Source organism: Bos indicus, chromosome 3 (assembly GCF_029378745.1).
Source record: "Bos indicus isolate NIAB-ARS_2022 breed Sahiwal x Tharparkar chromosome 3, NIAB-ARS_B.indTharparkar_mat_pri_1.0, whole genome shotgun sequence".
NCBI classification, from domain to species: Eukaryota; Metazoa; Chordata; class Mammalia; order Artiodactyla; family Bovidae; genus Bos; species Bos indicus.
Window position 1 is genome coordinate 20,368,790 of NC_091762.1, and position 23,927 is coordinate 20,392,716.

The 23,927-nt window shown below is 53.3% G+C and overlaps 1 protein-coding gene, 1 long non-coding RNA gene and 1 other non-coding gene across 6 annotated transcripts; 1 reads left to right on the forward strand and 2 right to left on the reverse strand.

Annotated features, from left to right (window-relative positions):
* On the reverse strand, positions 1 to 11,179 carry ADAMTSL4 (ADAMTS like 4). 4 transcript variants are annotated; one of them, XM_070785746.1, is made up of 19 exons: positions 10,820 to 10,923; positions 10,211 to 10,325; positions 8,286 to 8,517; positions 8,012 to 8,069; positions 7,368 to 7,723; positions 6,505 to 7,186; positions 6,178 to 6,280; positions 5,305 to 5,441; positions 4,738 to 4,942; positions 4,298 to 4,470; positions 4,041 to 4,152; positions 3,764 to 3,949; positions 3,455 to 3,584; positions 2,698 to 2,902; positions 2,213 to 2,389; positions 1,710 to 1,916; positions 1,436 to 1,615; positions 1,020 to 1,164; positions 1 to 869 (listed from the first exon to the last, which is right to left on the reverse strand). In XM_070785746.1, exons 3-19 carry the CDS (start codon positions 8,303 to 8,305, stop codon positions 733 to 735), a joined length of 3,213 nt encoding a protein of 1,070 aa, XP_070641847.1. In that variant the 5' UTR covers positions 8,306 to 8,517; positions 10,211 to 10,325; positions 10,820 to 10,923; the 3' UTR covers positions 1 to 732. The 4 variants fall into 4 exon arrangements, with proteins under 4 accessions (XP_070641847.1, XP_070641846.1, XP_070641848.1 ...); XM_070785745.1 differs by having other exon boundaries at positions 10,211 to 10,375; positions 10,820 to 10,922; XM_070785747.1 differs by lacking the exons at positions 10,211 to 10,325; positions 10,820 to 10,923 and adding an exon at positions 11,051 to 11,179.
* Positions 11,180 to 11,353: 174 nt separating this feature from the next.
* Positions 11,354 to 20,381, forward strand: LOC109555397 (uncharacterized). The gene is made up of 4 exons (XR_011565693.1): positions 11,354 to 11,589; positions 12,010 to 12,168; positions 16,309 to 16,489; positions 20,261 to 20,381. It is a non-coding gene; the product is annotated as an uncharacterized lncRNA (long non-coding RNA).
* On the reverse strand, positions 15,267 to 15,338 carry TRNAS-GGA (transfer RNA serine (anticodon GGA)). Its single transcript has one exon. It is a non-coding gene; the product is annotated as a tRNA-Ser (tRNA).
* Positions 20,382 to 23,927: the final 3,546 nt, after the last annotated feature.

Consider the following 23,927-nt stretch of genomic DNA (forward strand, 5'->3'; position numbering starts at 1 on the left):
TTTCTCATTTGTCATAATCATCTTTAATAAAAATAAATTAGTTCTGGAGTAGGAACCATTTTAGGAGGTGGGGAGTAGAAGCAGGGGCTAGGATGTCTTGTTCTAAACTTGCTCTTTTCCATCCTCTGCCCAGCTGGTCTCTGCTCTGGGGGTCAGTCTCTCTTCCTGGAGGGCAAGCGCTCACCCCCACCCCTCATTAGCTATGAGAGGGAGGGATAGAGACTAGGTAAAGGGAGAAGGGGTCAGAGGACAGAAGGAAGGTTTAGATGATACGTGGCCTGAACAGGAAAAATGAGGGTTAGGACACAAAATTGGGATTAATGTGGAGGCCAGACTCTAAGTAGCTCGGATTCCCAAAGAGCTGCAAACTTGCTTTCCTCTCAGCCCAGAAAACTCTCTGGGAAACAGGCATCATCCCCTCCTGGGGGATTGTGTAACTTCTTTTTGAGAAGTGATACAGATGTATGGGTGCACACACATCCATACGGGCCCATACACATTTGGGTGCATGTGTGCACACACACCATCACACCGCCACACGGGCACAGACCCAGCCACACATCTTGATGATCACTGTCCATCATCTTGCCAACTTCCATCACCCTGGGGGACGTCTCTAGTAAGACCAGGACAGGCTGGAGAGCCAGAGGATACAGAGTGGGGTGATTGAGGGGTGACTGATGGTGGGTGACTGATGAGAAAACCACAAGGAGAGGGTCTCCTGGACCCATTTCAGGCGGGCTCCGGGGAAGACCGCTCCAGGACATGGGCACAAGAGCGGCAACAGGTGGCTGTGTAGTAGGGATAGACGCAGAGCCGGGCCTGCACCACCAGGGGGCAGTGTGGAGAGCTGTCCTTGCATTGATCATCTGGGGACAGAGGAGGCCATTGGGCACAAGAAGTCACCAAGATCCATCCCGCTGGAGGCGTGCTGCCCACTCCCAATTGTCCTTCCTACTCTCCACCCACACTTCAGCTAAATCCACTCTACTGGGGATGGGGGAGAGGGAGCTCTTTACCAGGGCGCTGGCTGCAGGGCTGGCTGTTACAGGATCGTTTCCTGGCGGGCCGCAGGTGAAGAGGGCATCGGATGCTGAGGGTCTGGTTGGCAGTCAGGCACTGGACCTCCCTTGTCTGCACGCCACCCTGGCAGGAGCGAGAACACTGGGGAGACCCCAAGCTATCAAATCAGACCTCTGCTGTGCTCCAGGCTCCTGCTGCACCCCAGGCCTCCTCAGAGGAGGAGTTGGGGGGCCTCTCCTGGAGCATTATGAACCCCCATGCAGAGGGGCCCACCTCTCCTCCCAGTCTAGGCAGGGGGACAAGTTAACCTGCCCCTGGCATTAGCTAGGGGGCACAGAGGGATGTCCAAAGAGAGAAACCTCTCCTTTCCTGGTAGTCCACGCTGGGTAGGGCAGGAGAGCCAGGCACTCACCGGACTCCAGGGTGTAGAAAACCACCGGTCCTGGCAGTCCTGCCCTTGACAGGGCTGCAGGGCAGGGGGCCTGGGAAGGTGGGAACAGTTGCTAGGAGAAGTCACGTTGAACTCAGTCCCCAGTTTGGACACACAGATGACGTCTCTACGCTGTGTGCCAGAGCCGCACTCTGAGGAGCACTGACAGAGGAGACAGGGAGGGACAGCAGGATGACTCCTGCCTCTTCGCCCCCGGGAATCCCACCCATGGGCCCCTCCCAGGCGCTCAGCTCACCTCTGCCCAGGGCCCGGTGTACCAGCACCACGACACTTCACAGGGCCCCAGACTGCAGGCACGCATGTCAGGGGGCCGGCTTCCGGGTGCACAGGTCTGCTCACCGGCTCCTGCCCCTGCTTCCTCCTGGCTTATCCCGTGGGCCTCCCCACTCCCAAGGCAGACCACAGAACGTCTCTGGATTCCCGTCCCACACTCCGCTGAGCACTGTTGGGAAGCAGAGTGTGAAGGGAGACGGGGTGACGTGGGGGAGGGGAGGGGGGTCAAGGACAGACACCTCCTGGATCCGGGAGTTAGGGAATGCCCTGGGGGACTTTTGCCAGGCAGGTTCAGGACGTTAGTGTAAGTTTTTTTCCAAGTTCCCAACATTGGCAGTGTCTAGCACACAGCAGGTGCTTGCCCAGTCAACGTTTATGCAACTGCGTTGGGAAGACACCTGAGAGGGTGTCGTGGGTGATGGGGGGCACTAGGGATGTTGGGGCTCAGCAGAGAGGGGGGCCCACCTTGGAGCTCCAGTCGCTGTGGAACCAGGCCGTGGTGCAGGGCCCCATGTCGCAGGCCTCTCTGCTGGGGGGCCGCGGGGGCCCTGAGGCGCACTCCTGCTCACTCACTTCATCCCCGTTGTTGCCGACACAGCGGACCTGCCGGCTCCTCTGGCCGCGCCCGCATCGCACAGAGCACTGAGGGGACGAGGGGCACGGAGGGCTGGGCTTCCCTGGCTTCCTCACTGTCTTCCCTCTCTGGGGCTTCTGAACCAGGATGGGCCTCTGATGCCTGGCTCAGAGGTTACAGGGCTTCATGGGCTGAGGAGCAGGCTGAGTACAAGGCATGTCTTAGCTGCCTTACAGTTGGAGGCTCATATGAGATCTCATTTGTAAAAGTTTCTGCCGATTAATACAGAGTTGGGAAAACTGCAGCTCTAGCTCACTGGTGCCCACACCTCCAGGATCCTCCCTGTCCGAGAGCCTCCTTGCCCGGAGCCACTCACCTGACTCCAGGGTGAGCGAACCTCCCAATGGCCGCAGAGGCGCAGCTGGCAGGGCTGGGTGATGTTGGGTCGGGGCAGGTGCCCGCAGCGCTCTAGGGGCACTGAGGAGCCGCCACCCCCAAACTCCTGCCGGCAGCGTAGCTGACGGTGCTGGGTGCCGGGTCCACACGAACGGCTGCAGGACGTCCACTCGCCGGCCTCCCAGCTGTGGGCAGAGGCAGGAAAGGGACAGAGACAGAGATGGCAAAAACAGAGATACGTGCGGCTGCCATGTTCGGGAAAGGGGACAACAAACTGGGAGTGGGGACCTGTCAGAGGCGAGTGGGCTTATTTAACATTTGGAGTCTGGGATCCCTTGTGGGACTCAGGGTTGTCTTGTGGTGGCTCAGATGGTAAAGAATCTCCTGCAATGCAGGAGACAAAGGTTTGATCCCAAGGTCGGGAAGATCCCCAGGTCAGGAAGATCCTCTGGGAGAAGGGAATGGCAACCCACTCCAGTATTCTTGCCTGGGAAATCCCATGGACTGACTGGCTACAGCCCATGGGGTCAAAAAGAGTTGGACAGGACTAAGCGACTAACACACACACACACACACACACCACACATCCTCGGTTGTATAAGAAACTAAGAGAATGTAGCCAGGAGACCCTGTATTGAGTGCAGAGTCCAAGTGAGATCCTACAGGTGCAGGGATGGGTCTCCCAGGGGCAACTGTTATGTCCCTAGGATCCTAGCCCTCCCATGGGGCACACTCACTATGGTGGGCACGGGGGGCCGTGGCAGGGCTCCTGGGAGGCTGGGGGCCTGGCACCCATGGCACAGCTGCGTTCATCCAGCTCCTCTCCTGACTCTCGAGAAATGCAGAGGAAGATGGGGCGCCAAACACCTGAAGGGGGATAAAGGGAAGCCGGGGGAGGTGGGATGGCTCGGCATCCAGTGTCAGTGGGTCCCAGGCACTGAAGTCTGAGTTGGCACAGAGTCAAGGTGTGATGCATGCCCAGGGCAGGGGATCAGGAGGGCCAAGCCAGGAATATGGGCCAAGGGGGCTGGTGTGTGAAGTCTCACCTTTCCCACAGGATGCCGAGCACTCCGAGTGTCCAACTCGTTTCCAGTATCCGGCTGGAGACCCCAGGGGTGTTCTGGGAGGGGGTGGGGCAGGCATCTGGGGGATCCTCACCTGCCGCTGGAGGGTGCCTGGGGTGCGGGCAGGGCGAGGCGCTGAAACAGGAGGGGGCTCTACCCTCAAAATCTCTGCGGAGAGAGTTGAGTAGACAAATCAGATGGGCCTCGTCACGCTCAGCTTCACCCCACCTCCTTCTAAGTCTGGGAGTCAAAGTCTTACCAGGCTGGAGTTGAGGAACACGGGGCTCTGGAGTGGGGTTCTCAAGGTTTGGGGGAGGTGAAGAGATGACATACTGATAGAAAACACCTGGGTTTTCCTCCTGAAAGATCATCTGGGGAGAGAAAGAGAAGGTAATGAATGTCCAGGGATAGCCGGGGGCATCCGCCAGCCTTCTGCCCATCCTGAGACCCACAGCCTCCCCTCAGAGAAAAGGCCTCCCGCAGTGGTGCAGCCTCAAGCCCAGGCCCCTCGCTCACGTAGACATCCACGGGCTGGGTGGTGGGGCCTTCTGCGGACAGGCTCTCCCCAGCGCCCTCCTCCCGGGGAGGACGGTTGTACCGGAAGACAGTCCCGCCGGCGGTATAGGACCCAGGGGGATCCACAGCCCAGTTTCCATTGATGATGGACCGGCCCCCAGGACCTCGAAGTGCTGGAGGTGGCAGATCAGGACATGTGAGGTCATCCTGTCCTCCTCTCCTCTCACTTCCCTACTGGCAGGGAACCCACATATCCCCCCAACCTGCACACCTCCCCATGCTCCTGTGGCTTCCTCATTGCCCCCACCTGGGAAGGAGAGGGAGGGGAGCCCTGACTTCACTGGTGGCTTGTTTCCTGTGCTGAATGGGGGTGTGCCGGGCAGAACCAACTGACCAGGGAAGGAGTGGGGACCTAAGACTCAGGGAGCTCAGGGACTCACCAAGGTAGTTGGAGCTGGGCCGGAGCTGGGCAATCTGGAGTCGGGAGGCCCCGGCAGGAATGGACAAGATCTTCTGATAACCCAGAGGGCCACCCCGCTCAGTGAGGTTCCCCGAGACGAGGCGACAGGTAGAATCATCACCCCCACAGACGCCACAGCCATCTGGATGCCGGCCAGAGCCAAGGATGCCATCACAGCCAGGGCTCTGGGGGGAAACAGAGTTAGGCAGAGCCTGCTGGAAGCCAGACATCACTTCGCACCCTGGCCTGGGCTTCTTGGAGCCTTCAGCTCACCATGGGCCTTGATCTTTGCTGTACAAGTGAGACTGTTTCTTTGTCAGCACCCCATCCCCAGCTAGCCTCCAGGAAGCTTGGACGGGCCCAGCGGGGTCTTTCCCACTGTTCACATCTTTTGCTCAGCCTCACTTGGCAGGTAAGAACCCTCCTCTCTGCCATCTCAGCCGGGTGTTTTGTCATTGTGATAATGAACAAGGAGGCTCCCTTGGTGTGTGTGTAGTAGTTACTAACACTGCCCCTCTCCCCATGCATGCTCCCCCTCTTCCCTCACCAGACAGCGTCCAGCCACACAGATGTCCAGGGATCCAGGCTGACACAGGGTCCCGTCCTGGACCTTTTGGGTGTGACGGACATAGAAGCGGAAGCCACGGGGACGGCAGTTCAGCTCACAGCGCTGAGAACCCTGAACTAAGAGACAGGGTAGAAGGGTGGTTAGCTAGGTTCCCTGGTGGGAGGTCAGTTGGGAAAGACTCCAAGGGCCCTGAGAACAGCCCTTATGTTGGCAATAAGGCATCCTGAGGTTGTCGGGGGCCCTGTGGTCGAAGGCAACGCAACAATTCTGAAAGGTCAGTTTGAGGGTCACACAAAAGTCAGATCAGCTGGGATCACTGAGACCAGGAAAAGGGCAGGCAACTCTGAGAGAGATAGCTGAAACTGTGATTATGGGAGTTCAGAGCTCAGGAGGGCTTGTCTTGGTATCAAGGTGACACAGGCCTAAAATCCAAAGAATGGTAACTTGAGACAAAGTGATATAACATGGTCCAGGATCAGTGGCCCACCCCCAGCCGGCTGTTACCACCGGACAGGATCTCTCTGCCCATGCCCGGCCCCTGTCGTGTCCACTCCACCTCCTGGACGGGTTTCTTCCCAGAGGAGGTCCGCTGAAGAACACCTCTGAATGCAGCCCTCTCCCAGCCTGACTCCTCGGCTGACCATCCACCACATCTGACAGCTGGGGCCCTGTTTGAAACCCCCACCCCTTTCTGGGCCTGTTCTGTCTCTTTACCCCAGTCGTGGGAAATAAGGAAGACAATGATTCAGAAGAAACACAAGAGCCTACAGAGGAGACAAAGAGGGCTGAGTCTCCTTCCCCGTCATCCCCCAATCTTCAGCCCCCCGTTCCAGGGATAGTTAGAAACCTCACCTTCCGTGAAGGGCTCCCACTGGTACAGTTGGCCCATGAACTCCTGGGAGTCAAAGGCTGCACACTGCAGGGCCCGGGGGTCTGGCTGCTCAGCGGGGCAGGGCTGAGGTGGGGGATACAGAGGAGTCAAAGCTGGGGAGGAAAATGGGGGTGTGGATCAGGGCTGGATTTGGGGGGTAGAGAGGAAGGTCAGATCTAGGGAAGAGCTCCAAGCCCCCTGCCCTGAAGAGGTCGGATGCCAAGGCCCTTCTCCCTCAGGTCCAGATCTGACGGGCTAATCAGGGAAGCAGAATTGGAAGTCTGGGAGGGGTCAAAGAAGGAACTCACCGCTTGGCTGCAGGCTCTCAGCTGTTCACTCTCCCCAGAACATCTTGGGACAGGGCTACTGGGAGCAAAGAGGCTCCAGAGTGGGCTGGAGTGGGGGCCAGAGCTCAGCAGAGGCAGCCAGCCATCTGGCTGGGGAGGGGCAGACTCCGTGAGGGACCCGTGGAGATTCCCCCCAGGTCTCCACTGCTCCTGGCTCTGCTGGCCTCGGCCCCAAGGCACAGAAAGGAAAGGATTAGGGTGTCTGTCTGCCAGCCTGGGGCTGGCCCAACCCTGGGAACTTGGCCTTCTTGGCTGAAGGGACAGGTGAAAGGAGCTACCTTCTCCCGGGGATGGGGAATGAAAGGAGGACTCTGTGCCAGAGGCCTGGGCTCTGGGGTGTGGCCCTGTGGGGGCAGGTCTGGCTCTAGAGGGCACGGCTGTCTGAGCAGCTTCAGGGCTTGGGGGTTCTGCTTGGGGTGGGAGGGTGTGGGCAGAAGGTTCTGTGGGAGACAGTTCTGTTTTCTGGGTGTGGTTTGAGGAAGATGGCTCTGTTCTCGGAGTCAGGGATGGAAGATCTGAGGTTTGAGAGAGTTCAGATCTGGGTGGTCTTCGGGGATGCCTGCGGTTCCGATGGAGCGGCAAAGCAAAGGGCACCCTCCCATAGCCAAACATTCCTGGCTTGATGGGGTCTCGAACCCGGGACCTGAGAAGGTGTTGCAGACGTGGAGTCACAGCGCTGGCCATCTCTGACCCGGCCTCCCCATCTTACTTACTAGCACCAGAGAAGCCTTTCTAAGCCCTGGATCCTTTGCTACCCTTTCCTTCACCCCAAGCCCCGCCTCTACCTCAAGGCACCGCCCCTACCTCAAAGCCCCACCCCTCACCTCCTAGCTCCTTGAGTCTCCGGAGCCTCCTCTCTCCCTAATTGAGAGGCAGGACCTCGAAGGGGGCCACCTCTTCCTCGAGGTGGTGGCCTGTATAGGGGAAGGGTTTCTCGGGAAGTCTGCGGTCTGGTGCCTTGACCCCGGGGAAGCAGGGCTTCTGGATGTCTTGGGGGCCGGGGTGGAAGGGGCAGGCCCTGGTGGAGTTGAGTTGTAGGGAGCTGACATGTCCGGCTTCGGCGCTGTACCCCAACCCCGCAGGGCTGGGAGCAAGAGGCCCACTGGTCCCAAGGACCCCAGACCCCTTCAGGGCCCTGGCTCTCTTCGGGGGGTGTCTGAAGAGAGTGTCCAGACAACACCTAGGTAGACAAAAAGTTCAGACAAAATTAGAATGATTTTCGAGGGAACTGTACAGAATATCTAGTCCATCCTGAGGTTTGGGGCAGTTGTTACTGACCCAAGGTCAAATTCAGTAGCAGAGGTGATTTGGCAAGGAGTTAGGGAGTTGGAGAGGCTGGAGGGCCAAGTGTGAGAGAAAGGGGCCAGGTCTTATCAGAGGCTGCAGAAAATGCAAATGTGGTCTGGAGATAGTGGGTAGTGGGGAGACAGAGAGATGAAAGGATCGTAGCCTCTAGTCCCTGGCTCACCTCCTGATCCAGGCAGAGCTGAGGGAGGGACAGAAGCAGCATCAGACACAACTGGGGCCTGCAAACCAAAAGCAGGAGCGAAGGTATCAGACAGGAGCCTGAGGAGGTGTTACATCACGCCTTGCCCCCAGCTGGCTCCCCACATCCGGATACCAACTTCTCAGAAAGCAGAAGTTACTCATCACTTCCCCCGGCCCCTCCCAGAGAGGTCCTTTCCCTCACTTCTACAGACTGAGAATCAGTCATTCCCTCCACCCTGGCCCCTACCACTTACCTGCCCGCCCACTTCTCCATTGCTCCTCCCTTGATGGCCCTGGGCCCAGGGAGGAGGGGACCGGAAGTAAACACTCTACTGTGGCATCTGGGCCTCGGATGGGGGTTGCACTCTGTAAGGACCCAAGCCTGGTCCAGTCTCCGGAAAGCTGGAGATTGGGAGGGATGACTTCTCAGAAGGACAACTCAGAGTGAGAATGGAGGGGTGATGATTGGTCCATCTCTTAATGATCCTAAAGGTGAGAGGGAAAAGGAACACTGCCTTTGTCCATCTACACAAGCTGAAGGGGTGGGTGCCCTCAGCCTCCCAGCTCAGGCGCAGTCCTCCCCTCAGCTGCAGGAACTTCTCAGCTCCTGGGTCCTAACCAGTGACTGTCTCTAGGCCAGTTCAGACACATGCATCTTTCTTAAGAGGGTTGAGGGAGGCTCATTGAGGGCTTTTCAGACATCCTCTCCAAGCTGCTGACTGGAAGCCCCCTGGGCTTTCCATTCCCACCTGCCTCTCAGCCTTTTCTTGCCTTCTTAGCTAGTAAGCTTCTTCTGGAACACTCAGACACAACTGTGCCTGTCTCAAACTTTTCAGCCAAGGGATAAATTAAATGGCCTGATGGTTTAATCTCTAGAGAAGCAGGTGATTTTTCCCAGTGATATTTAACTTCCCTCTAGGGGGCCAGCCTCCGGCATTGGATCAATGAGGCCTTTCTTCAGGCAAGACTCTGATGGCTGGGAGAAGCTGGGAAGGGGAGATACAGCTAGAGAGGCTGTTGCTCCCCGGTCACTCATGGGTCTATCTTCTGAAGAGCCAGGAAGTCCATCTTGAAGTCTCAGCTTGATCACTGGAGAAGTGGAGCTTGGAACCCTCCCCTGGTCTAAGCCTGGCTCCCCCATGGACCTCCAGTTCCTTCACAATGAACCCTTCCCACCCCCACTCTTCATGCTGCTCTGAGCTCTGCTTTCCAGGAAAAAAAAAAAATGTTTCTGTTGGATCTGAAAGGCACCCGGGAGAGGAATCCAAGGAGCTAATGCCGAGGTGGGCCAGTTCAGGGGCAGGAAAATGACAGAGGGAAGGGTAGGAATGTGCTTGGAGGTAGCAAATTCATTCCCCCGCACCTCCCTGAGACCCCAGGGCTTGGGAAGTTAAGGGAAGGATCACAGTGGCGGAGCCTGTGCCCGAACGGTCTCCTCAGCTACTTGGGGTTGGGAAGGGGGTTGCTGATGGCTGCTCCTTCCCTTGGCTGGGCTGATCACTGAGGTCAGCAACTCCGCCCTGATGAGGAGGCGGGTAGGGGCTCCAGAGAAGGGCCAACATTCCACCCAAACCTTCAGCTTTCGGCCTGACTCCCTTCCTGGTGGCTGAAGGGAAGGAGATGGGAGGATGGTTACTGCCACTTCTTGCTGCTGGGTCCCCTCTCCACTCCCTCTGCCTCTGCTTCTCTCTGCTACCCCAGGCCTGTGTCTAGCTGTCTCTCTCTATGGGTCTACCCAGTACACATAATCCTGTCCTGAGCTGGGTTTGGCTTTGGCAGCTCCCTGGAGAAGTGAGGGGTGGGGGGTGGGGTGACGTGAGCTCCTGGGGCCGGGGCCAGGCCTGGCTCCCTCTCTGGAAAAGTCCTACCCCACCCCCTGCATAGCTGGGCAGGGGGCCGACACACACACACACACACACACACACACACACACACACTGCAGAAACAGATACACATTTGTGGTTTTGAGTCTTTTCATGTTTTCCATGTTTCTCATCTGGTGAGTCTCACTGTCCAGAGTGAAGAAGGAGAGGTCAGACAGAACTGGTCATTCCTGGGCCAGGCTGACACTGGTCTAGACAAACCTGGGCTCCTCCCTGCCACAACTCCACACTGGCCAGTGGAGATCAAGGAGGAGTGACCTGGGCAGAACTAACCCCTTCATCCCCAAGAGACCTACCTCTGGGGAACAGTGGTGCTGAGGGGCAGGGGGTGGGTCACAGGCTCCGGGGCTGGCTGCAGAGCCCCTGTCTTGGGCGAGAACTCCTTGGTCCTCCTTGTGCCTCTCCTGGGTCCTGGAGGCCCATCCCAACAGGTGTCCTGCCTTTCTAGTCGTCAGGCTGAGCTGGATTCAGGGCACCCACTTGTATCCCTCCCAGCGTCTGTGTCCCCCAACCCAGGACGGAAGCGGATGACAGGGTTGGGGGGATGGGGGGGAGGAACGCATCATCCAGAAGTACCTTTCCTGAGGGGAAGGGCAGGAGGTGCCCGGCGGGTGCCGGGAGCTCCTGGGTGTGTTTTCCAATTTTATTCTGTGTAGGAATTTTGGCTGATTCTTCGTCCGAGTGATGGGGCCAGCGTTCCAAGGGATCAGAACCCCCTCCCCAGGAATTGGACCCCAGGGACTGGAAGATCTTCCGAGGCTATAAGAACTGGGGCCGGGGTCGTGGCTGGGGCGCGACCGCGGGGCTCAGGGAACCGGGGCGGCGCAGGGGCGCGGGGCGGATGGTCTAACCGGACGGGGGAAGAGAGGGAGACCGGGGCCAGGGGTCCCAGGGAAGATCTGTACCTGCTCTGCGCGGCCCCGGCGGCCAGCTAACCCCTCTGCGCCCGGGCGCTCCCTCCAGGCAGCCTCGCTCCGCGGCAGCCACTGCGGCCCCCGGGCCGGGCTACGGCCGCCTCCGGCCGCGGCTCCGCCCCCGCCCCGCCCCCGCCCCTCCCGCCCGCCAGCCCGCCCGCCACGCGCCCAGCGGCAGCCCCCCGGCGGCCCCCGAATCCCCAGCCCGCCAGGGCCACCCACCCTAGACTGCGGGCCTTGGCCGCTCCCGCCCGGCACCTGCGGACCGCTCCAGGGGGGCGAAGCCGAGGGGGTCCCAGCCGGGTTCCGAGGGAGCCATCGCGCCAGGGCTGTCCCTCGACCCGGCTGGGATTCGGTCTCCGGGACCCGGGTCTCCCGACCGGCTCCGAGTGGGCGGTGCGAGCGCTGCGCCAGCCCAGGCGGGGTGGCCGCGAGCTGCGCCAAGGGGTTGGGTGGCGCCGGTACCCGAGCGGCGTGGGCGAGCCCCGCGCCCCACATCGGGGGTTGCTGGGCTGAGATGGTCAAACCCGACCTCGGTTCCACGTTGGTCAGGGCTCTCTCCACCACGCAGCCTCCCGTGCACGCCCAGTTATCCCTGCTTCTCCTAAGTTGGACTGTGAACCATGTGGTTCTGACTGCTCAGGGACCCTCTAAGCCTCGGTTTCTTCATCCATAAATGTTACCTACGGGGCGTAGCGAAAGGAATGCTCTGATTTAGGAATCAGAGGATCTGGATTTGAATCTCCGCTCTGTGATCTTGGGTGAATGCTTCAACCTTTCTGTGCTGCAGTTTCCTCATCTGTAAAATGGGGTTAATCTGACATATACGAATAGGCTTGGAGATATGTCTGCCTAGTTACTTATATCTGGAAGAATACATCCCAAACTCGGAATTGGGGGCAGCAGCTGGGGAGGGGTTGGGAGAGGAAAATAAAAATATAAGCTTTCACTTTTTTACTCTATATGCTTATATGTTGTTGAATGTTTAACCACAGGCATTATCTGTTTTTAGTTATGGTAAAGAAATAAATAATACACATAAAATGACAGAGTAGATAAAGTCATTATTTTTTTTGTCACCACTATTTTTAAAGTTTTATTTGCCATTTGTTCATGAACTACAGTCATGTATTATTGGGTCTACTCTCAAGTATTTGAAAGGTTTTTTTTTTTTTTTTCAGTGACTTGTCAATATTTTAAAACCAGGATATTTCAGTAGCAGTGTATCAGGTGTTCCCACCTAATACTTATTGAGCATTTTCTGCACTTGCTGCGGAGGACACAATTAGAACAGCCTCTGGCCTCAAGGAGTTGGGTCTACTTGGAGACAGACTTGGGAGGTAAGTACTGGACTCAACAGAAGCAAATGTTATCTCAAGAGATGAGGGAAGTGAAAACATAAAATGCTTTTATGTATCAGTATTATATCCTTATTTGAAGTTTAACATCTATATTCTGTTCTAATTTATAAATTATATAATTTATATGATAAAATTATCATTTCATTATGATTTATTGTTTTTTCAATAAATCCCTAAGTTCTCTCAAGACAAGGACCATTTAGGCCACTTTGTGTCATCTCTGTTTTTTCATCTTTTGTATTTCTGTTTTGGTTTTTGTATTTGTAGAGTTAATAGAAATATTTGGAATGAAACAGAACAAACAGATGAGTCCCAGGTGCCCAGGCCTGCTTTCTGACTTTTTTTTTTTTGCTTTCTGACTTTAAACTCAGGCTCAGTGGGTGGTGGGTAAAGTGTCAGGGAATCCCCGAGACTCCTGTTATTTTGTGGGGTGCAGGACAATATTGCTGAAGCATCTATTTTTAAGTTTTTATTTCTCAAGAACCATTATAAAGTATCCTGGTTTTAAAATATTGGCAAGTCACTAAAAAACAGCTTTAGGACACCACAAGTATAACCTAAAACACGTGGATCATTGCAGATTGGTCTGCAGGCCTCAGGTTTGTAGCTTTCCTGAAGACATCTTCAGTCTTGGTCTTCTACTCCTAGAGCTTGGGAAGGTAAGGGGTTAATGCCCCCTCCCCATATGGGTGGTTTATTTTGGGACTGCTGTTAACAAGTCCTAATTCAGAGGCACATTTATAGTCCTGGATTTGGAGGGGAAGCCCCTTTGCTCAGACTTTAGAGAACAATACTGATGATGAGATGCCCAGCCCACAGGGCAGAAGATATTTTGGGTCCAAGGACCTTTCTGTGCCCCCAAGTCACATCCCAGCAGCACTCACTTATCAACCAGGGGGCAAGCTGCAGGACCAGAAGGTGTGACCAAAGACAGCAGAGTGGGAAGGGAGCCTGGGAGGAGGGAAAGGTCTGCCTTTGACATTTGTAACTGAGGGTCAGAAATAGACCTTTCCATTAAGAAGTGGCTGCTGACCAAAGAGCTCACGAGATTTATTACAGCTGTCACCTCCCAGGACTTGGTGGTCTGAAAATATTGTATTAGGGAAGGAATTTCCTATGCCTCAGCAGTGTGCAAAGTGCCAGATAAAATTTGTGGACACTGTCTCAAGGATAAAAAGAAATTTCTTAAAAGATTATGCAATAAGTAGATGTTCACCCCAAAGTACCTCTAGGACTATGGACAACAGAGGGGATAGGCTAAGTATTTGTCTGACTTGGAGTATAACAGAGTGACTTAATAATAATAATATAGTTAACATGTATCTGAGGGCTTCTCTTGTGACTCAGTGGTAAAGAACCCACCTGCCAATGCAGGAGATGTGTGTTTGATCCCTGGGTTAGGAAGATCCCCTGGAGAAGGAAATGGTAATCCAGTCCAATATCTTGCCTGGGAAATCCCATTGACAGAGCGGCCTGGTGGGCTACAGTCCACGGGGTCGCGAAGAGTCAGACACAACTGAGTGACTAAATAACAAAACATATATAGCACTTACGACACGTGCAGGCCCCACGGTAACACGGCTGCAAACAAACATACAGGGAATTCCAGGGACCCAGTTTCCAGCCCTGGCCCTGGTCGAGGAACCGAGATCCCATAAGCCTAGATCCTACAAGCATTGGGGCACAGCCAAAGAGAAAAAGAAACAAAGACACAAAGGAAAATTTGGTAATTTCTCAGTGAGAACCTATTATCTGTTTATGTTGTGTACAAGTGAAGTTTTTGAGAACTATAGCTGAATTTGCTTAATAATCTTTTCTGGTAGTCGATTAAAGAAGTTTTATTTTTGTTGAGCCGAATAACATTTGAAACTCATATTTCCTGTGAGATGTTGTCCCAACTCCAATACAGCGCTGATGCCAATACCAATATGTGTAGGTGGCGTCCGGAAATTAGTGAAACGCTTGGTTTGTGGTCATAGCACCCATTTTCAGAAAGCCCAGTCTGTTTGCCTTTCTGCCCCTGGGAATCGTGGTTTGCTCAACTCCTTTGTTTCCGAAGAGCCTCTCTATTCCCAGCCGCTGCACACCAGGCTGGGCTCCAGCCGTTGGTTCTGTGTCCTGTCACGTTGTTCTGGGCCGTTTTCTTTCACTAATGCTGTTCTTCTGACACCGGCCTAGTTAGCTCACTCCCCACAACAGTTATGAGAACAGACTGTTGTGACCTGCTCACTACAAGGAACCTGGAGGTGGGGACCGCCTGGCCATGTTTACCGCTGCATCCACCGCCTTGCCTTGCACATAGTAGGCATTCAATAAATGCTTGTGGGATGAGCCCTGAACGAGAAATTGTGATCTCTGCCTCAGCTCTGGCCAGATTCCAGCACTTCCTGGATGCTATGTCAACTCATTTTGGCTGAGCTGGCGCTAGGATGATGGAATCATGAAGAAACAGGATATGACCTGCTTGGTAAAATGAGGTCCAAGATGAGGATAGGACATTCTGGTCACCAGTCACTGCTTCGAAAACATTCAGTTTGGTCAGAAACTCCCAAAGCTAGGATTCTTTTAAATTTGATTTCCATAGTTCAGTCCTTCAGGTTCTGGGGTCCTGCTGACAGAGGTTGCCTTGGTACCACCCTGAGCCATGTGTCTGTCCATCGGCATTCCAAACACAGGAAGTGTTCAGTAAATGTTTATGGAATTGAATGAACTGATCAAACATAACCTTGGCAGCCATTAAGTTTACAAAATCATCAGTACTGTGACAACTGTGTTAAGCTGGTTGAACTCATGTACATCTTCTTACATATGTGTTTGGGAAACGTGGCCATAAGCTAGAGTTTCTGGGTTAGGCCTGTAGCAGGTTTGAGAATATTCATTCTTTGCTAATTGGGAAGATCTTCAGATATTATCCTTCCTCTGTCATAGTCTTGAAGTGAAGTGAAGTGAAGTGAAGTCGCTCAGTCGTGTCCAACTCTTTGCGACCCCATGGACTGTAGCCTACCAGGCTCCTCCGTCCATGGGATTTTCCAGGCAAGAGTACTGGAGTGGGTTGCCATTTCCTTCTCCAGGGGATCTTCCCAACCCAGGGATCGAACCCGGGTCTCCTGCATTCCAGGCAGACGCTTTAACCTCTGAGCCACCAGGGAAGCCTGTTGTAGTCTTAACCTAACCAATTTATAGATTTAATAAAATGATACCCATCACCAGGGATGGGGAACAATTAGCCAGGACACTTCTTCTGACACAAGCCTCCACTTAGTCCTGTCCTTAGGATCTCAGAGAACATTCTCAAGAGCCACACACCCCTCAACTACTAGGGCCTGTGGGGGCTCAGGGCAGTAGGCAGTCCTGAAGTCCCCTTTTGTGCTGCCACTGAGGCTGCTGCTGCAGCAAGATTCAGCCCTGGGTCGTAAAGAGAGGAAGTGCGGAAGAACCAGCTCTGATGCAGATTCCATCCCAGTTTTGCCATTCAGTAGCTGTGTGACCTTGGGCATGCTAAGTTTCTGGCTTCTCAATTGGAGTAACAACAATACTCCATTTATGTTCACAGATTATTATAAAAGCCAAAATAAAAATAACAGCATGTGGGGACTTCCCTGGTGGTCCAGTAGTTAAGAATCTCCCTCCCCCAAAAAATAACCCACCTGCCAACGCAGGGGACACGGGTGTGATCCCTGGCCCTGGAAGATTCCGCATACCTCAGAACAACTAAGCCTGTGCAGCAGCTACTGAAGCCCCCTCGCCCCAGAGCCTGTGCTCCACAAATAGAGAAGCCACCACAGTGAGAAGCCCAAGCACGACAATGAAGAGTAAACCCCTGCTCACCACAGCTAGAGAAAGCCCGCGTGCAGCAAAGAAGACCCAGTGCAGCCATAAATAAATAAATAGTAAGAGCATGAACCTGCAGAGTCATATAGAAAAGGCAGCCAGCATTATGATTAATGATATGTTTAAAATTTTATTTTAGTTGATGTGAATCAAAATTGCACTGTGTGAAGACTTAGACCTGCCCCTTTGCCCATGCACAGATGCTGGCGTTCTGTGCTCTCTCAGAGCCCAACAGGATTCAGCAAGGATTCACCAGTGACACAGCATATATTAAATGTGTTCTCACAGCAGGTTGACAACGGTGGCCCAGCCTCTGTGCCAGGGATTGGGGGAAGATTATGTTGCTGTCTGGGCAGAAACTATCTTCCTTACGAAGAAATCTGGCAGCAAACGGGCGACCAGGACTGAGTTCTGTGATGTCTTCCCAGCTTGGCAGGCTCCTTGTGCCTTGCGGTTCCTGGACCAGAAGGTGAGGTGCGCTGGCACAGATCCAGCAGCTGCTGAAGGCAAAAATGCACTGGGAAGACATCGTCCCAGTATCACAGAGAGAAGGGCAGTGCTTGGGGGAGGCGCGGTGAGGGTTGAGGCCTCTAAGCATTTTGAGAAAACAGAAAAACTGTTTTGTTCTGGAGTCTGGAATTGCACTCAATGTACTGGCCACACATAGAACTATGACCAATTCCAAGATCAACTGCAGATGTGAATTAAGAGCAGGAAACAGTGTATTTTGTCCCAAGTAAGAAAGGTGGCAGAAACCCATCTTCCCGCCCCAAAAAGGCTCCTACAGAGAGAATAAAGGTCCATGTAATAACTGGGCCCAATGTCCAACCCCTCACCTGATTCCAGAAGTAAATGAAGAACTTCTCCAAGCAGAGCAAAGGTGTACAGAGAGGCAGGCTCTTGAGGTGATGAGAGTCTGTTTGTGGTTTGAAGAGGGCATCCCATCAAAGTAACAGAACAGAGCCAGGAAATCAGGTGACGTGCTGGACTCTGCCATCCAGAATCTGAGCAAGTTATTTCTACCCACCTGAGCCTTGATAAACAGCTTCTTTCTTTAGTGGCTTGTCACTGGAGACAGAGGATTCTAATCTCAGGACTGCCCTAAGGAAAGGGCTGTGGTAATTCTTCCCACATGAATCTTGCTCTCGTGCTTAGAAGTTTCCCAGACTTTCTAGAGAAAGCCAGCTTGGTGTCAAATTAATTTTGACAGAGTGTGCTGAAGGCCTAAGAAAGGCAGACATAAAAGGGTAGGAATCAGGGTACAAAACTCAAAACTGCGGCCAGAGAGACAGGCAGGGCAGCCAAAGGAGAGGCAAGAATTTCGTACATACCAAGGACTTGAAGTCAGATATGGAAGAGTCAGGGCTTGCCGTGAAGGAAACACAGTCGAGGCAGGAGGGAGGGCAGACTTGCCTCTCTGACCACAGGCCCAGGCCCATCTCAGAGACCTTGAGGGCCCTGTGCGGACAAGCAGGGGCCACATCAGCTCCTGCTGCTGTAAAGGGTCTCCCTTCTCTGCTCAAAGCTTCCCTGCTACTGCGGCTTCAGGATCTAGTCCAGCTCTTGGCATTCAAAGCCCCTCCGGCTTCGCCACCCTGAACAGGCCAAGCCTCCAACCAGGGCTTCTGTGCCTCCTTGTCTGAAATGCCCACCCCCATCCATCTCCTCTGAGCTTGGAACCTTCCACGCCACAGCTCAGTCTGTGAGTAAGCCTCTCACCTCCCAGGACCACCTCTGTCCCTCTCGCTCCTTGGCCCAAAGCCCTGGCCCTGGCAGCTCTCTAGGCCAGGGGGTCTCACACTTAGGTGTGTCTGACAATTGCCTGCAGGGATATTAAAGTACAGATGTCTGGTCCCCAGTCTGGGTGATCTCGTTCCTAAGCTCCACAGGGGTTTTATGAACACCCGCAGGCGAGGCCAGCCGGTCTAAACCACTCTTTGGGAAGTTTGCCTGTGAAGTAGGTACTCTCTTGAGTCCTCCAACCTGGGTATGCAAAAACCATCCTTCATTTCTTATTAACAGCCTCATTTCTGCTTTAAGGCCCCCTTCCCTTGGGGTGATGGAAACTTAATCTGTCAGTTTAGGGACTTCACACCCTCACCTGCCGGCTTTGGGCAGTCACGTGCTTCCTAGCAAGATTGTGCTGATGACGGACAAAATTCACGGAGGTGAAGCTGACAAATCTCCAGGAGCAAAGGCCAGTTCCTCTTCCTTGCTCTTGTTTTGATGTAGCAGGGTCACGCTCTCCCAGTGGAGGGAAGCGGTGGCTGCCTGGCAAGACTAAGAACCAGTGAGCCTATGGCAGTTGTGACGAGACTCCAGTGGGAAGGGAGAGTCAGAAATGGGTCCACTCTGTTTATTTTAAACTGACATCTTTGGAACTTAAGGTTCAGGGCTTCCACTGCATGGGGGTTGGGTTTGATCCTTGTTTGGGGAATCAAGATCCTACATGGAAAAAAAAAACAAAACTGATTAGGACTAATCTTCAAAATCCTAGAGACATCTTTACTCCTCTCCTTTATTCCAGAATAGTATGGGACTTTAGAGGTCATTTTGCCCAGTCCCTTCGTTTTCCAGGCGAAGAGATTGTGGCAGTTTTTGGCAAGTCCAGAATTAGATTCCCAGATTGTGTCATGAAGTCTGGCCTCCTAGCCCAAAGACTTCCTGCCCTTCACACGGTTATGTGTCCTCATCCATTCCGTGGCCACCCCCTGTCTAAGCTCTCCTCACCTCCTGCATGGATCACAGTGACGGTGACCCTTACAAATGTGTGATACTTTGCTTCTGGCATCCATGGAATGCCTTCTCTGCTTATTCCCATCCCTCATATCCAACTCATCCTCCAAGGTCACTCAGATGCCACCTCTTCCAAAAGCAGGTGCTGCTCTGACCTGTCCTTTCCTCCTACAGCTACATTCAGCACCACACCCCAACTCATGGCAGGTGAGACAGTAGGCAGGCTGACCTTACACTGTCAGTTTATATCATTTAGGGAATTTATAATCTAATCGATGTATCATTTAGATTTATAATTTTATATGATAATTTATATGTATTTATAAATGTGTTATAAATATGATTTGTTAAATTCCCAAGAGTGGGGGCTTGCCTTGCTCTTCTTGGTTTCCCCTTCAGGGCCTGGCGTTGAGGACCACATGATAACATTTCAGTTGCTGCTTGCGTGCTGTATGTTAAGAGGAGAAACTTAGCAAAATACTTAGAAGTGTCCCCTGAGCCACTGGCCCAAGTGAACTGGGAACACCCACTGAGAAGGAAAAATTTCTGGGGTAACTCCTTGGTGGTTCAGTGGTTAGGACTCCACACTTTCACTGCCAAGGGCCCAGGTTCGATCCCTGGTCAGGAAACTAAGATCCACACGTTGCATAGCACAGCCGAAAAAAAAAGAAAAAAAACTGGAGTAAGCAAACTCGAGATTGACCAAGGGTGATGGAAAGAAATCAGTGCAGTGGGCGTCTTCTTCCAGGACAAGAGGAAAGAATGTACAAACCAAGGACCTGACATCAGAGGTGGGCGGGCAGAGGCTTGCTCCAGGGAGGCACAGGTTGAAGGAGGGAGTAACCAGCTTGCTGCGGCACCAGGGCCAGGGTCACCCTCCTCCAGGTGAGCCTGGACGCTGGCTGTCCCACTGCCCCAGTGGGGCTTCCGGGCCCTAAGGTCTTCCTGGGTTGAGAAGCGTATTGGTTCCTGTTCTGTGGCCTCACGTTCAGTCCAGCACTGCAGGCTGGCTCCCCAGCTTCCCTAGACTGGCTTCTGCCACTGCTCCCACTTGATCCCCATTCAGTCCCTGTTCCCGGACAGGCCCACCCAGTCCCCCGGCTCTGCTGGGCCCCTCAGTGCCCAGGGGACTCTGAGACTCGCTTGCAGAGCATCCACCTTGGGCAGCTGGGGCCTCACTATTTCCCGTGTAGGTGTTCAGTTATGCTGTTGAATGTGTGAGCGATCATTTTAGGGTTCGGCTCCCTGAGCTTTCCCTTTGAAGCCCTGACAGTCAGTCCAGGGGCAGTATCAGAAAGAAAACCCCTGTTTCTGAGTCCTTGTGTCTTCTCCTCACCTTAGTCCTCAGAAGATGGTTCAGGCCTCTGTCTAGCTGTCTCCCGACCCTCCCACCACAGGGCGGGGCAGGTGCCACAGGAGGGGCAGCCTGGCAGAGAGGGCGGCTGTGGTGAAGGGTGAGGAGAGGCGGTTATACCCAACACCACCTTCCATTCTCTCACCTCAGGCCCTGGCCTCATCTAAAAACACCAGGACGCAGTGGGTAAGAGAACTACATTGGCCCCAAGTCTTCACTCTGCATAGAGCCTCTGGTCTCCAAGGGGGATAATAAAAAAATTCATTTAAAATTTTTTATTTATTTGTTCTTTTTTGGTAGCATCATGCGGCTTGCAGGATCTCATTTCCCCCACCAGGGATCAGACCCATGCTCCCTGCAGTGGAAATGCAGAGTCCTAACCACTGCACCATCAGGGAATTCCCTCCAAGAGCTTTTTAGATTCATCATCTCATTTGATCTTCTCCCCAAACATTATAAAGTGGAGGTGGACTGATGGACATTCCTTCCATTTATCAGATGAAAACACCGAGGCAGTAGGTGATGCCAAGCACTTGACTTAGGAGACAGAACTGGAGCCAGAACCCAGGTCTCCCCATTCCTGGCCCAGCACCTTCATGGCACCTTCCCAAGCCGCTGGCGCAAGGAGAAGGGTTGGCGGCCAGGTCGTGGTTTTCAGAGCCAGCATCCCTGCAGGCGGAGCTCATACTTTTCTGGGAAGGAACGTGCAGCCTTTCCGAGCAGGGAGCTCCAGAGAAGTGCAGGCTGGCCCCTTATTTCCCAGAAGGAACAGCAGCTCAGGACACCTGACTCCAGGCCGGCAGCAGCACCACCACTGCGTGCTCTGCGCCCTTGTGCAACAGTCAGGATGTGGGTGTTCTCTAGGTCCTGATTGCATCCCATTTGACGCAAGACTGTGGGGCCCTTCTGCAACTCACTTTATTTTTATTGATGCAACTGTATAGGCACAGTGTCCTCAGACTGCCTGGGTTCACTTCTCGGCTCCTTGACCAACTGGCAGTGTGACGGGGGACATGACTATGTCCCCACCTCAGGGCTCTGCTTTGTGCAGGTTTAAGTGGGATGATGCACATAGAACACAAGCTTTAACTGAACATAGTAAGTAAGTAAATATTGTATGGCACTTTTATTTATTTTGGGACTCTGAATTAAAAGTCCGGAAGATTTATCACTCAGAGGATTGAGTGGTAAAATTCTCTTAGGCTACACGAGTATACGTGCCTGGGAAGACATGACAGAGGTGGCCGCAGGAGGAAGCTATTGAAAGGTCTGAATTTTTCCCCAGCAGGAGAGCAGCTTGGTGGTTTAACTGGCCTGCGCAAAGCCACCCTGATATCTTCCCTGAGTGGGGATGAGGAGGCTGTGGCTGCTCTGCACCCTTCCAGGGACCTGTCATCAGTAGCTGATTCTGCTCCCCGACTTGTGGGCCAGGATTACTGGGGATCTGAACACCCTAGGGAGACAGGTCCCAGCCCACTCACTGATCTCTGACAACAGATGGGTCTGAAGGTTGGACCAGACCTATTTGTGGGGAGACAAATCACAAGATTCTGGACATAATTAGAGAAAACATTCCCATCTCAGCCTCCATCTGCCTGGCTAGGGCTGGGCCTGGAGGCCAGGCAGAGCAAGAGAACTTTTACTCAAAGCAAAATGATCAACCAAGATGTTGGGGATGGACCCCTCTTAAAAGCCATTGAGAGATGCACTCAGGTCTGAGTCCAGAGCTCCAGGTGGGGTCTGCAGTGTACCTGGCTTCAGAGGCCCCAGCTTCTGGAACTTTCAGAAGTGAAGTTGCAGGACTTGAGGAGCCTGGGGCTCAGGCGTAGGACAGTGGCAGTTCCTGAGTGGCTTCAGGTCCCGAGCAGGTCCTGAGTTGCAGGGGATCTATTGTGGCCACTCTCACAGAGCAGTGCGGTAGGTGCTCGCTAGGCAGCCAAGCCCTTCTGCCCGGACCCACCTGTCTGGGACAAGCTCTTCAGAGTTGAGGGCTATGAGCACAGGTTAGGGGTGAGGTGGCAAGTTAGATCCAGTGGGTACCTCACTGTCCTGCCCTGGCCCACAAACAAAACTTTCTGCACCTTCCTCCCTACCTTGTCCATTCTTCTCCAGCTTCAGTCCTTTACCCTGAAGTGGATTTTTAAAAATAGATAAAGCAGTGGTGATCATTTGTAATGTACAAAAATATTGAATCACTAATTTTCCATCTGAAACTGATATAAAGTTTTAAGTCGATTATACTTCAATCAAAAAAATTTAAAAATAGGTAAAGTGCATGGTGCACAGTAAAAAGCATCTCCCTCCTTCTTCCCCTCCCTCAACCTTGGCCAAGTCTGTGGGTCCTTACTAAGATGAAGCTCGCAAGTGCAAGATACAAGTCAACAGCTTCCTTTCCTATCTTTTTTTGGTTATAGAGACGCCTCTGAGAATCTGACAAAGCCTGAGTTCATCCCTAAAGTTGAGTACACTCACGTACAAAATTAGTGTACAGCTTCAGGGGTTTACACACTCTCTGTGGCCCATTTTGTCCTTTTGAACAAGGGATTCTGGTTGTGACTTAAAGCAACTGGGTCAGAGCCACATCCTATCTCCTCAATGCCATCCCCCCACCGACATCCCCCGACTGCCAGCATCTGGACAAGATCTCAACAAGGAAGCTCTCCTAGGACTTGGACAAAATGGCAAGGCAGGCAAATAATTTAATGCCTCCTATTATATTTAAAATTTAAATATATATTAAATTTAAATATGTGCTGTGCTGTGCTTAGTCGCTCAGTCATGTCCGACTCTTTGTGACCCCATGGACTGTAGCCTGCCCGGCTCCTTTGTTCATGGAGATTCTCCAGGCAAGAATACTCGAGTGGGTTGCCATGCCCTCCTCCAGGGGATCTTCCCAATCCAGGGATCGAATCCAAGCCTCCCGCATTGCAGCCAGATTCTTTATCACCTGAACCACCTGGGAAGCAAATTTAAATATATATTATATTTAAAATAAAATAAAACCTAAACTCTTTGCACGATGTCGAAAGCCCTTCCTTCATTCCTGGTCTCATCTCCATTACCTTCCCCTCAAGCTGCCCTAGGCACACCCTCCCTCTTTCTGTTCCATATGGAGTGTGTCCGGAGAAGGCGATGGCACCCCACTCCAGCACTCTTGCCTGGAAAATCCCATGGATGGAGGAGCCTGGTGGGCCGCAGTCCATGGGGTCGCTAAGAGTCGGACACGACTGAGCGACTTCACTTTCACTTTTCACTTTCCTGCATTGGAGAAGGAAATGGCAACCCACTCCAGTGTTCTTGCCTGGAGAATCCCAGGGACCGGGAAGCCTGGTGGGCTGCCGTCTATGGGGTCGCACAGAGTCAGACACAACTGAAGCCACTTAGCAGCAGCAGCATCATGGAGTGTGTCAAAGCCAGTCCTGCCTCAGGGTCTTTGCTTAAGTTGTTTCCCCAACTTCCCCTGCCATTTCTGGTTCCTTCTGGTGTCAGCTCAAATGTCATTCCTCAGAGAGACCTTCCCCAATCACACTTCCACATTCTCTGCTCTCACCCTCAGCATCCTATTGGATGCCCTCCAACATCCTATTTTCCTCAAGGCTCTAGCTGTTAGGGGAACCACTGACTGAAACCGCCTGCCTGCCCTGGCCAGACACGATAGTAACCACTTGCATGAGCTAATCTTATAGCTGGAGGATCTGGTAAGGCCTGTGGGACAAACAAGCTACTACCAACCAGAAGAATTTCGGAAAGGTCAAAAGGAGAGAGGAGACACCAGTCCAGATATCCTACCAACTCCCAGAATCCTTCTGGCCGGAAT

Excerpts from the sequence above, each read along its gene's own strand:
- ADAMTSL4 (XM_070785747.1), bottom strand. The coding sequence starts at position 8,305 with ATGGAGAAGTGGGCGGGCAG. Across the intron at positions 4,943-5,304 it reads GTGTGGCTGGACGCTGTCTG|AGCCCTGGCTGTGATGGCAT; the intron begins GTGAGGGAAGAG and ends GTTTCCCCCCAG. Across the intron at positions 3,950-4,040 it reads TGTTCCTCAACTCCAGCCTG|AGATTTTGAGGGTAGAGCCC; the intron begins GTAAGACTTTGA and ends CTCTCTCCGCAG.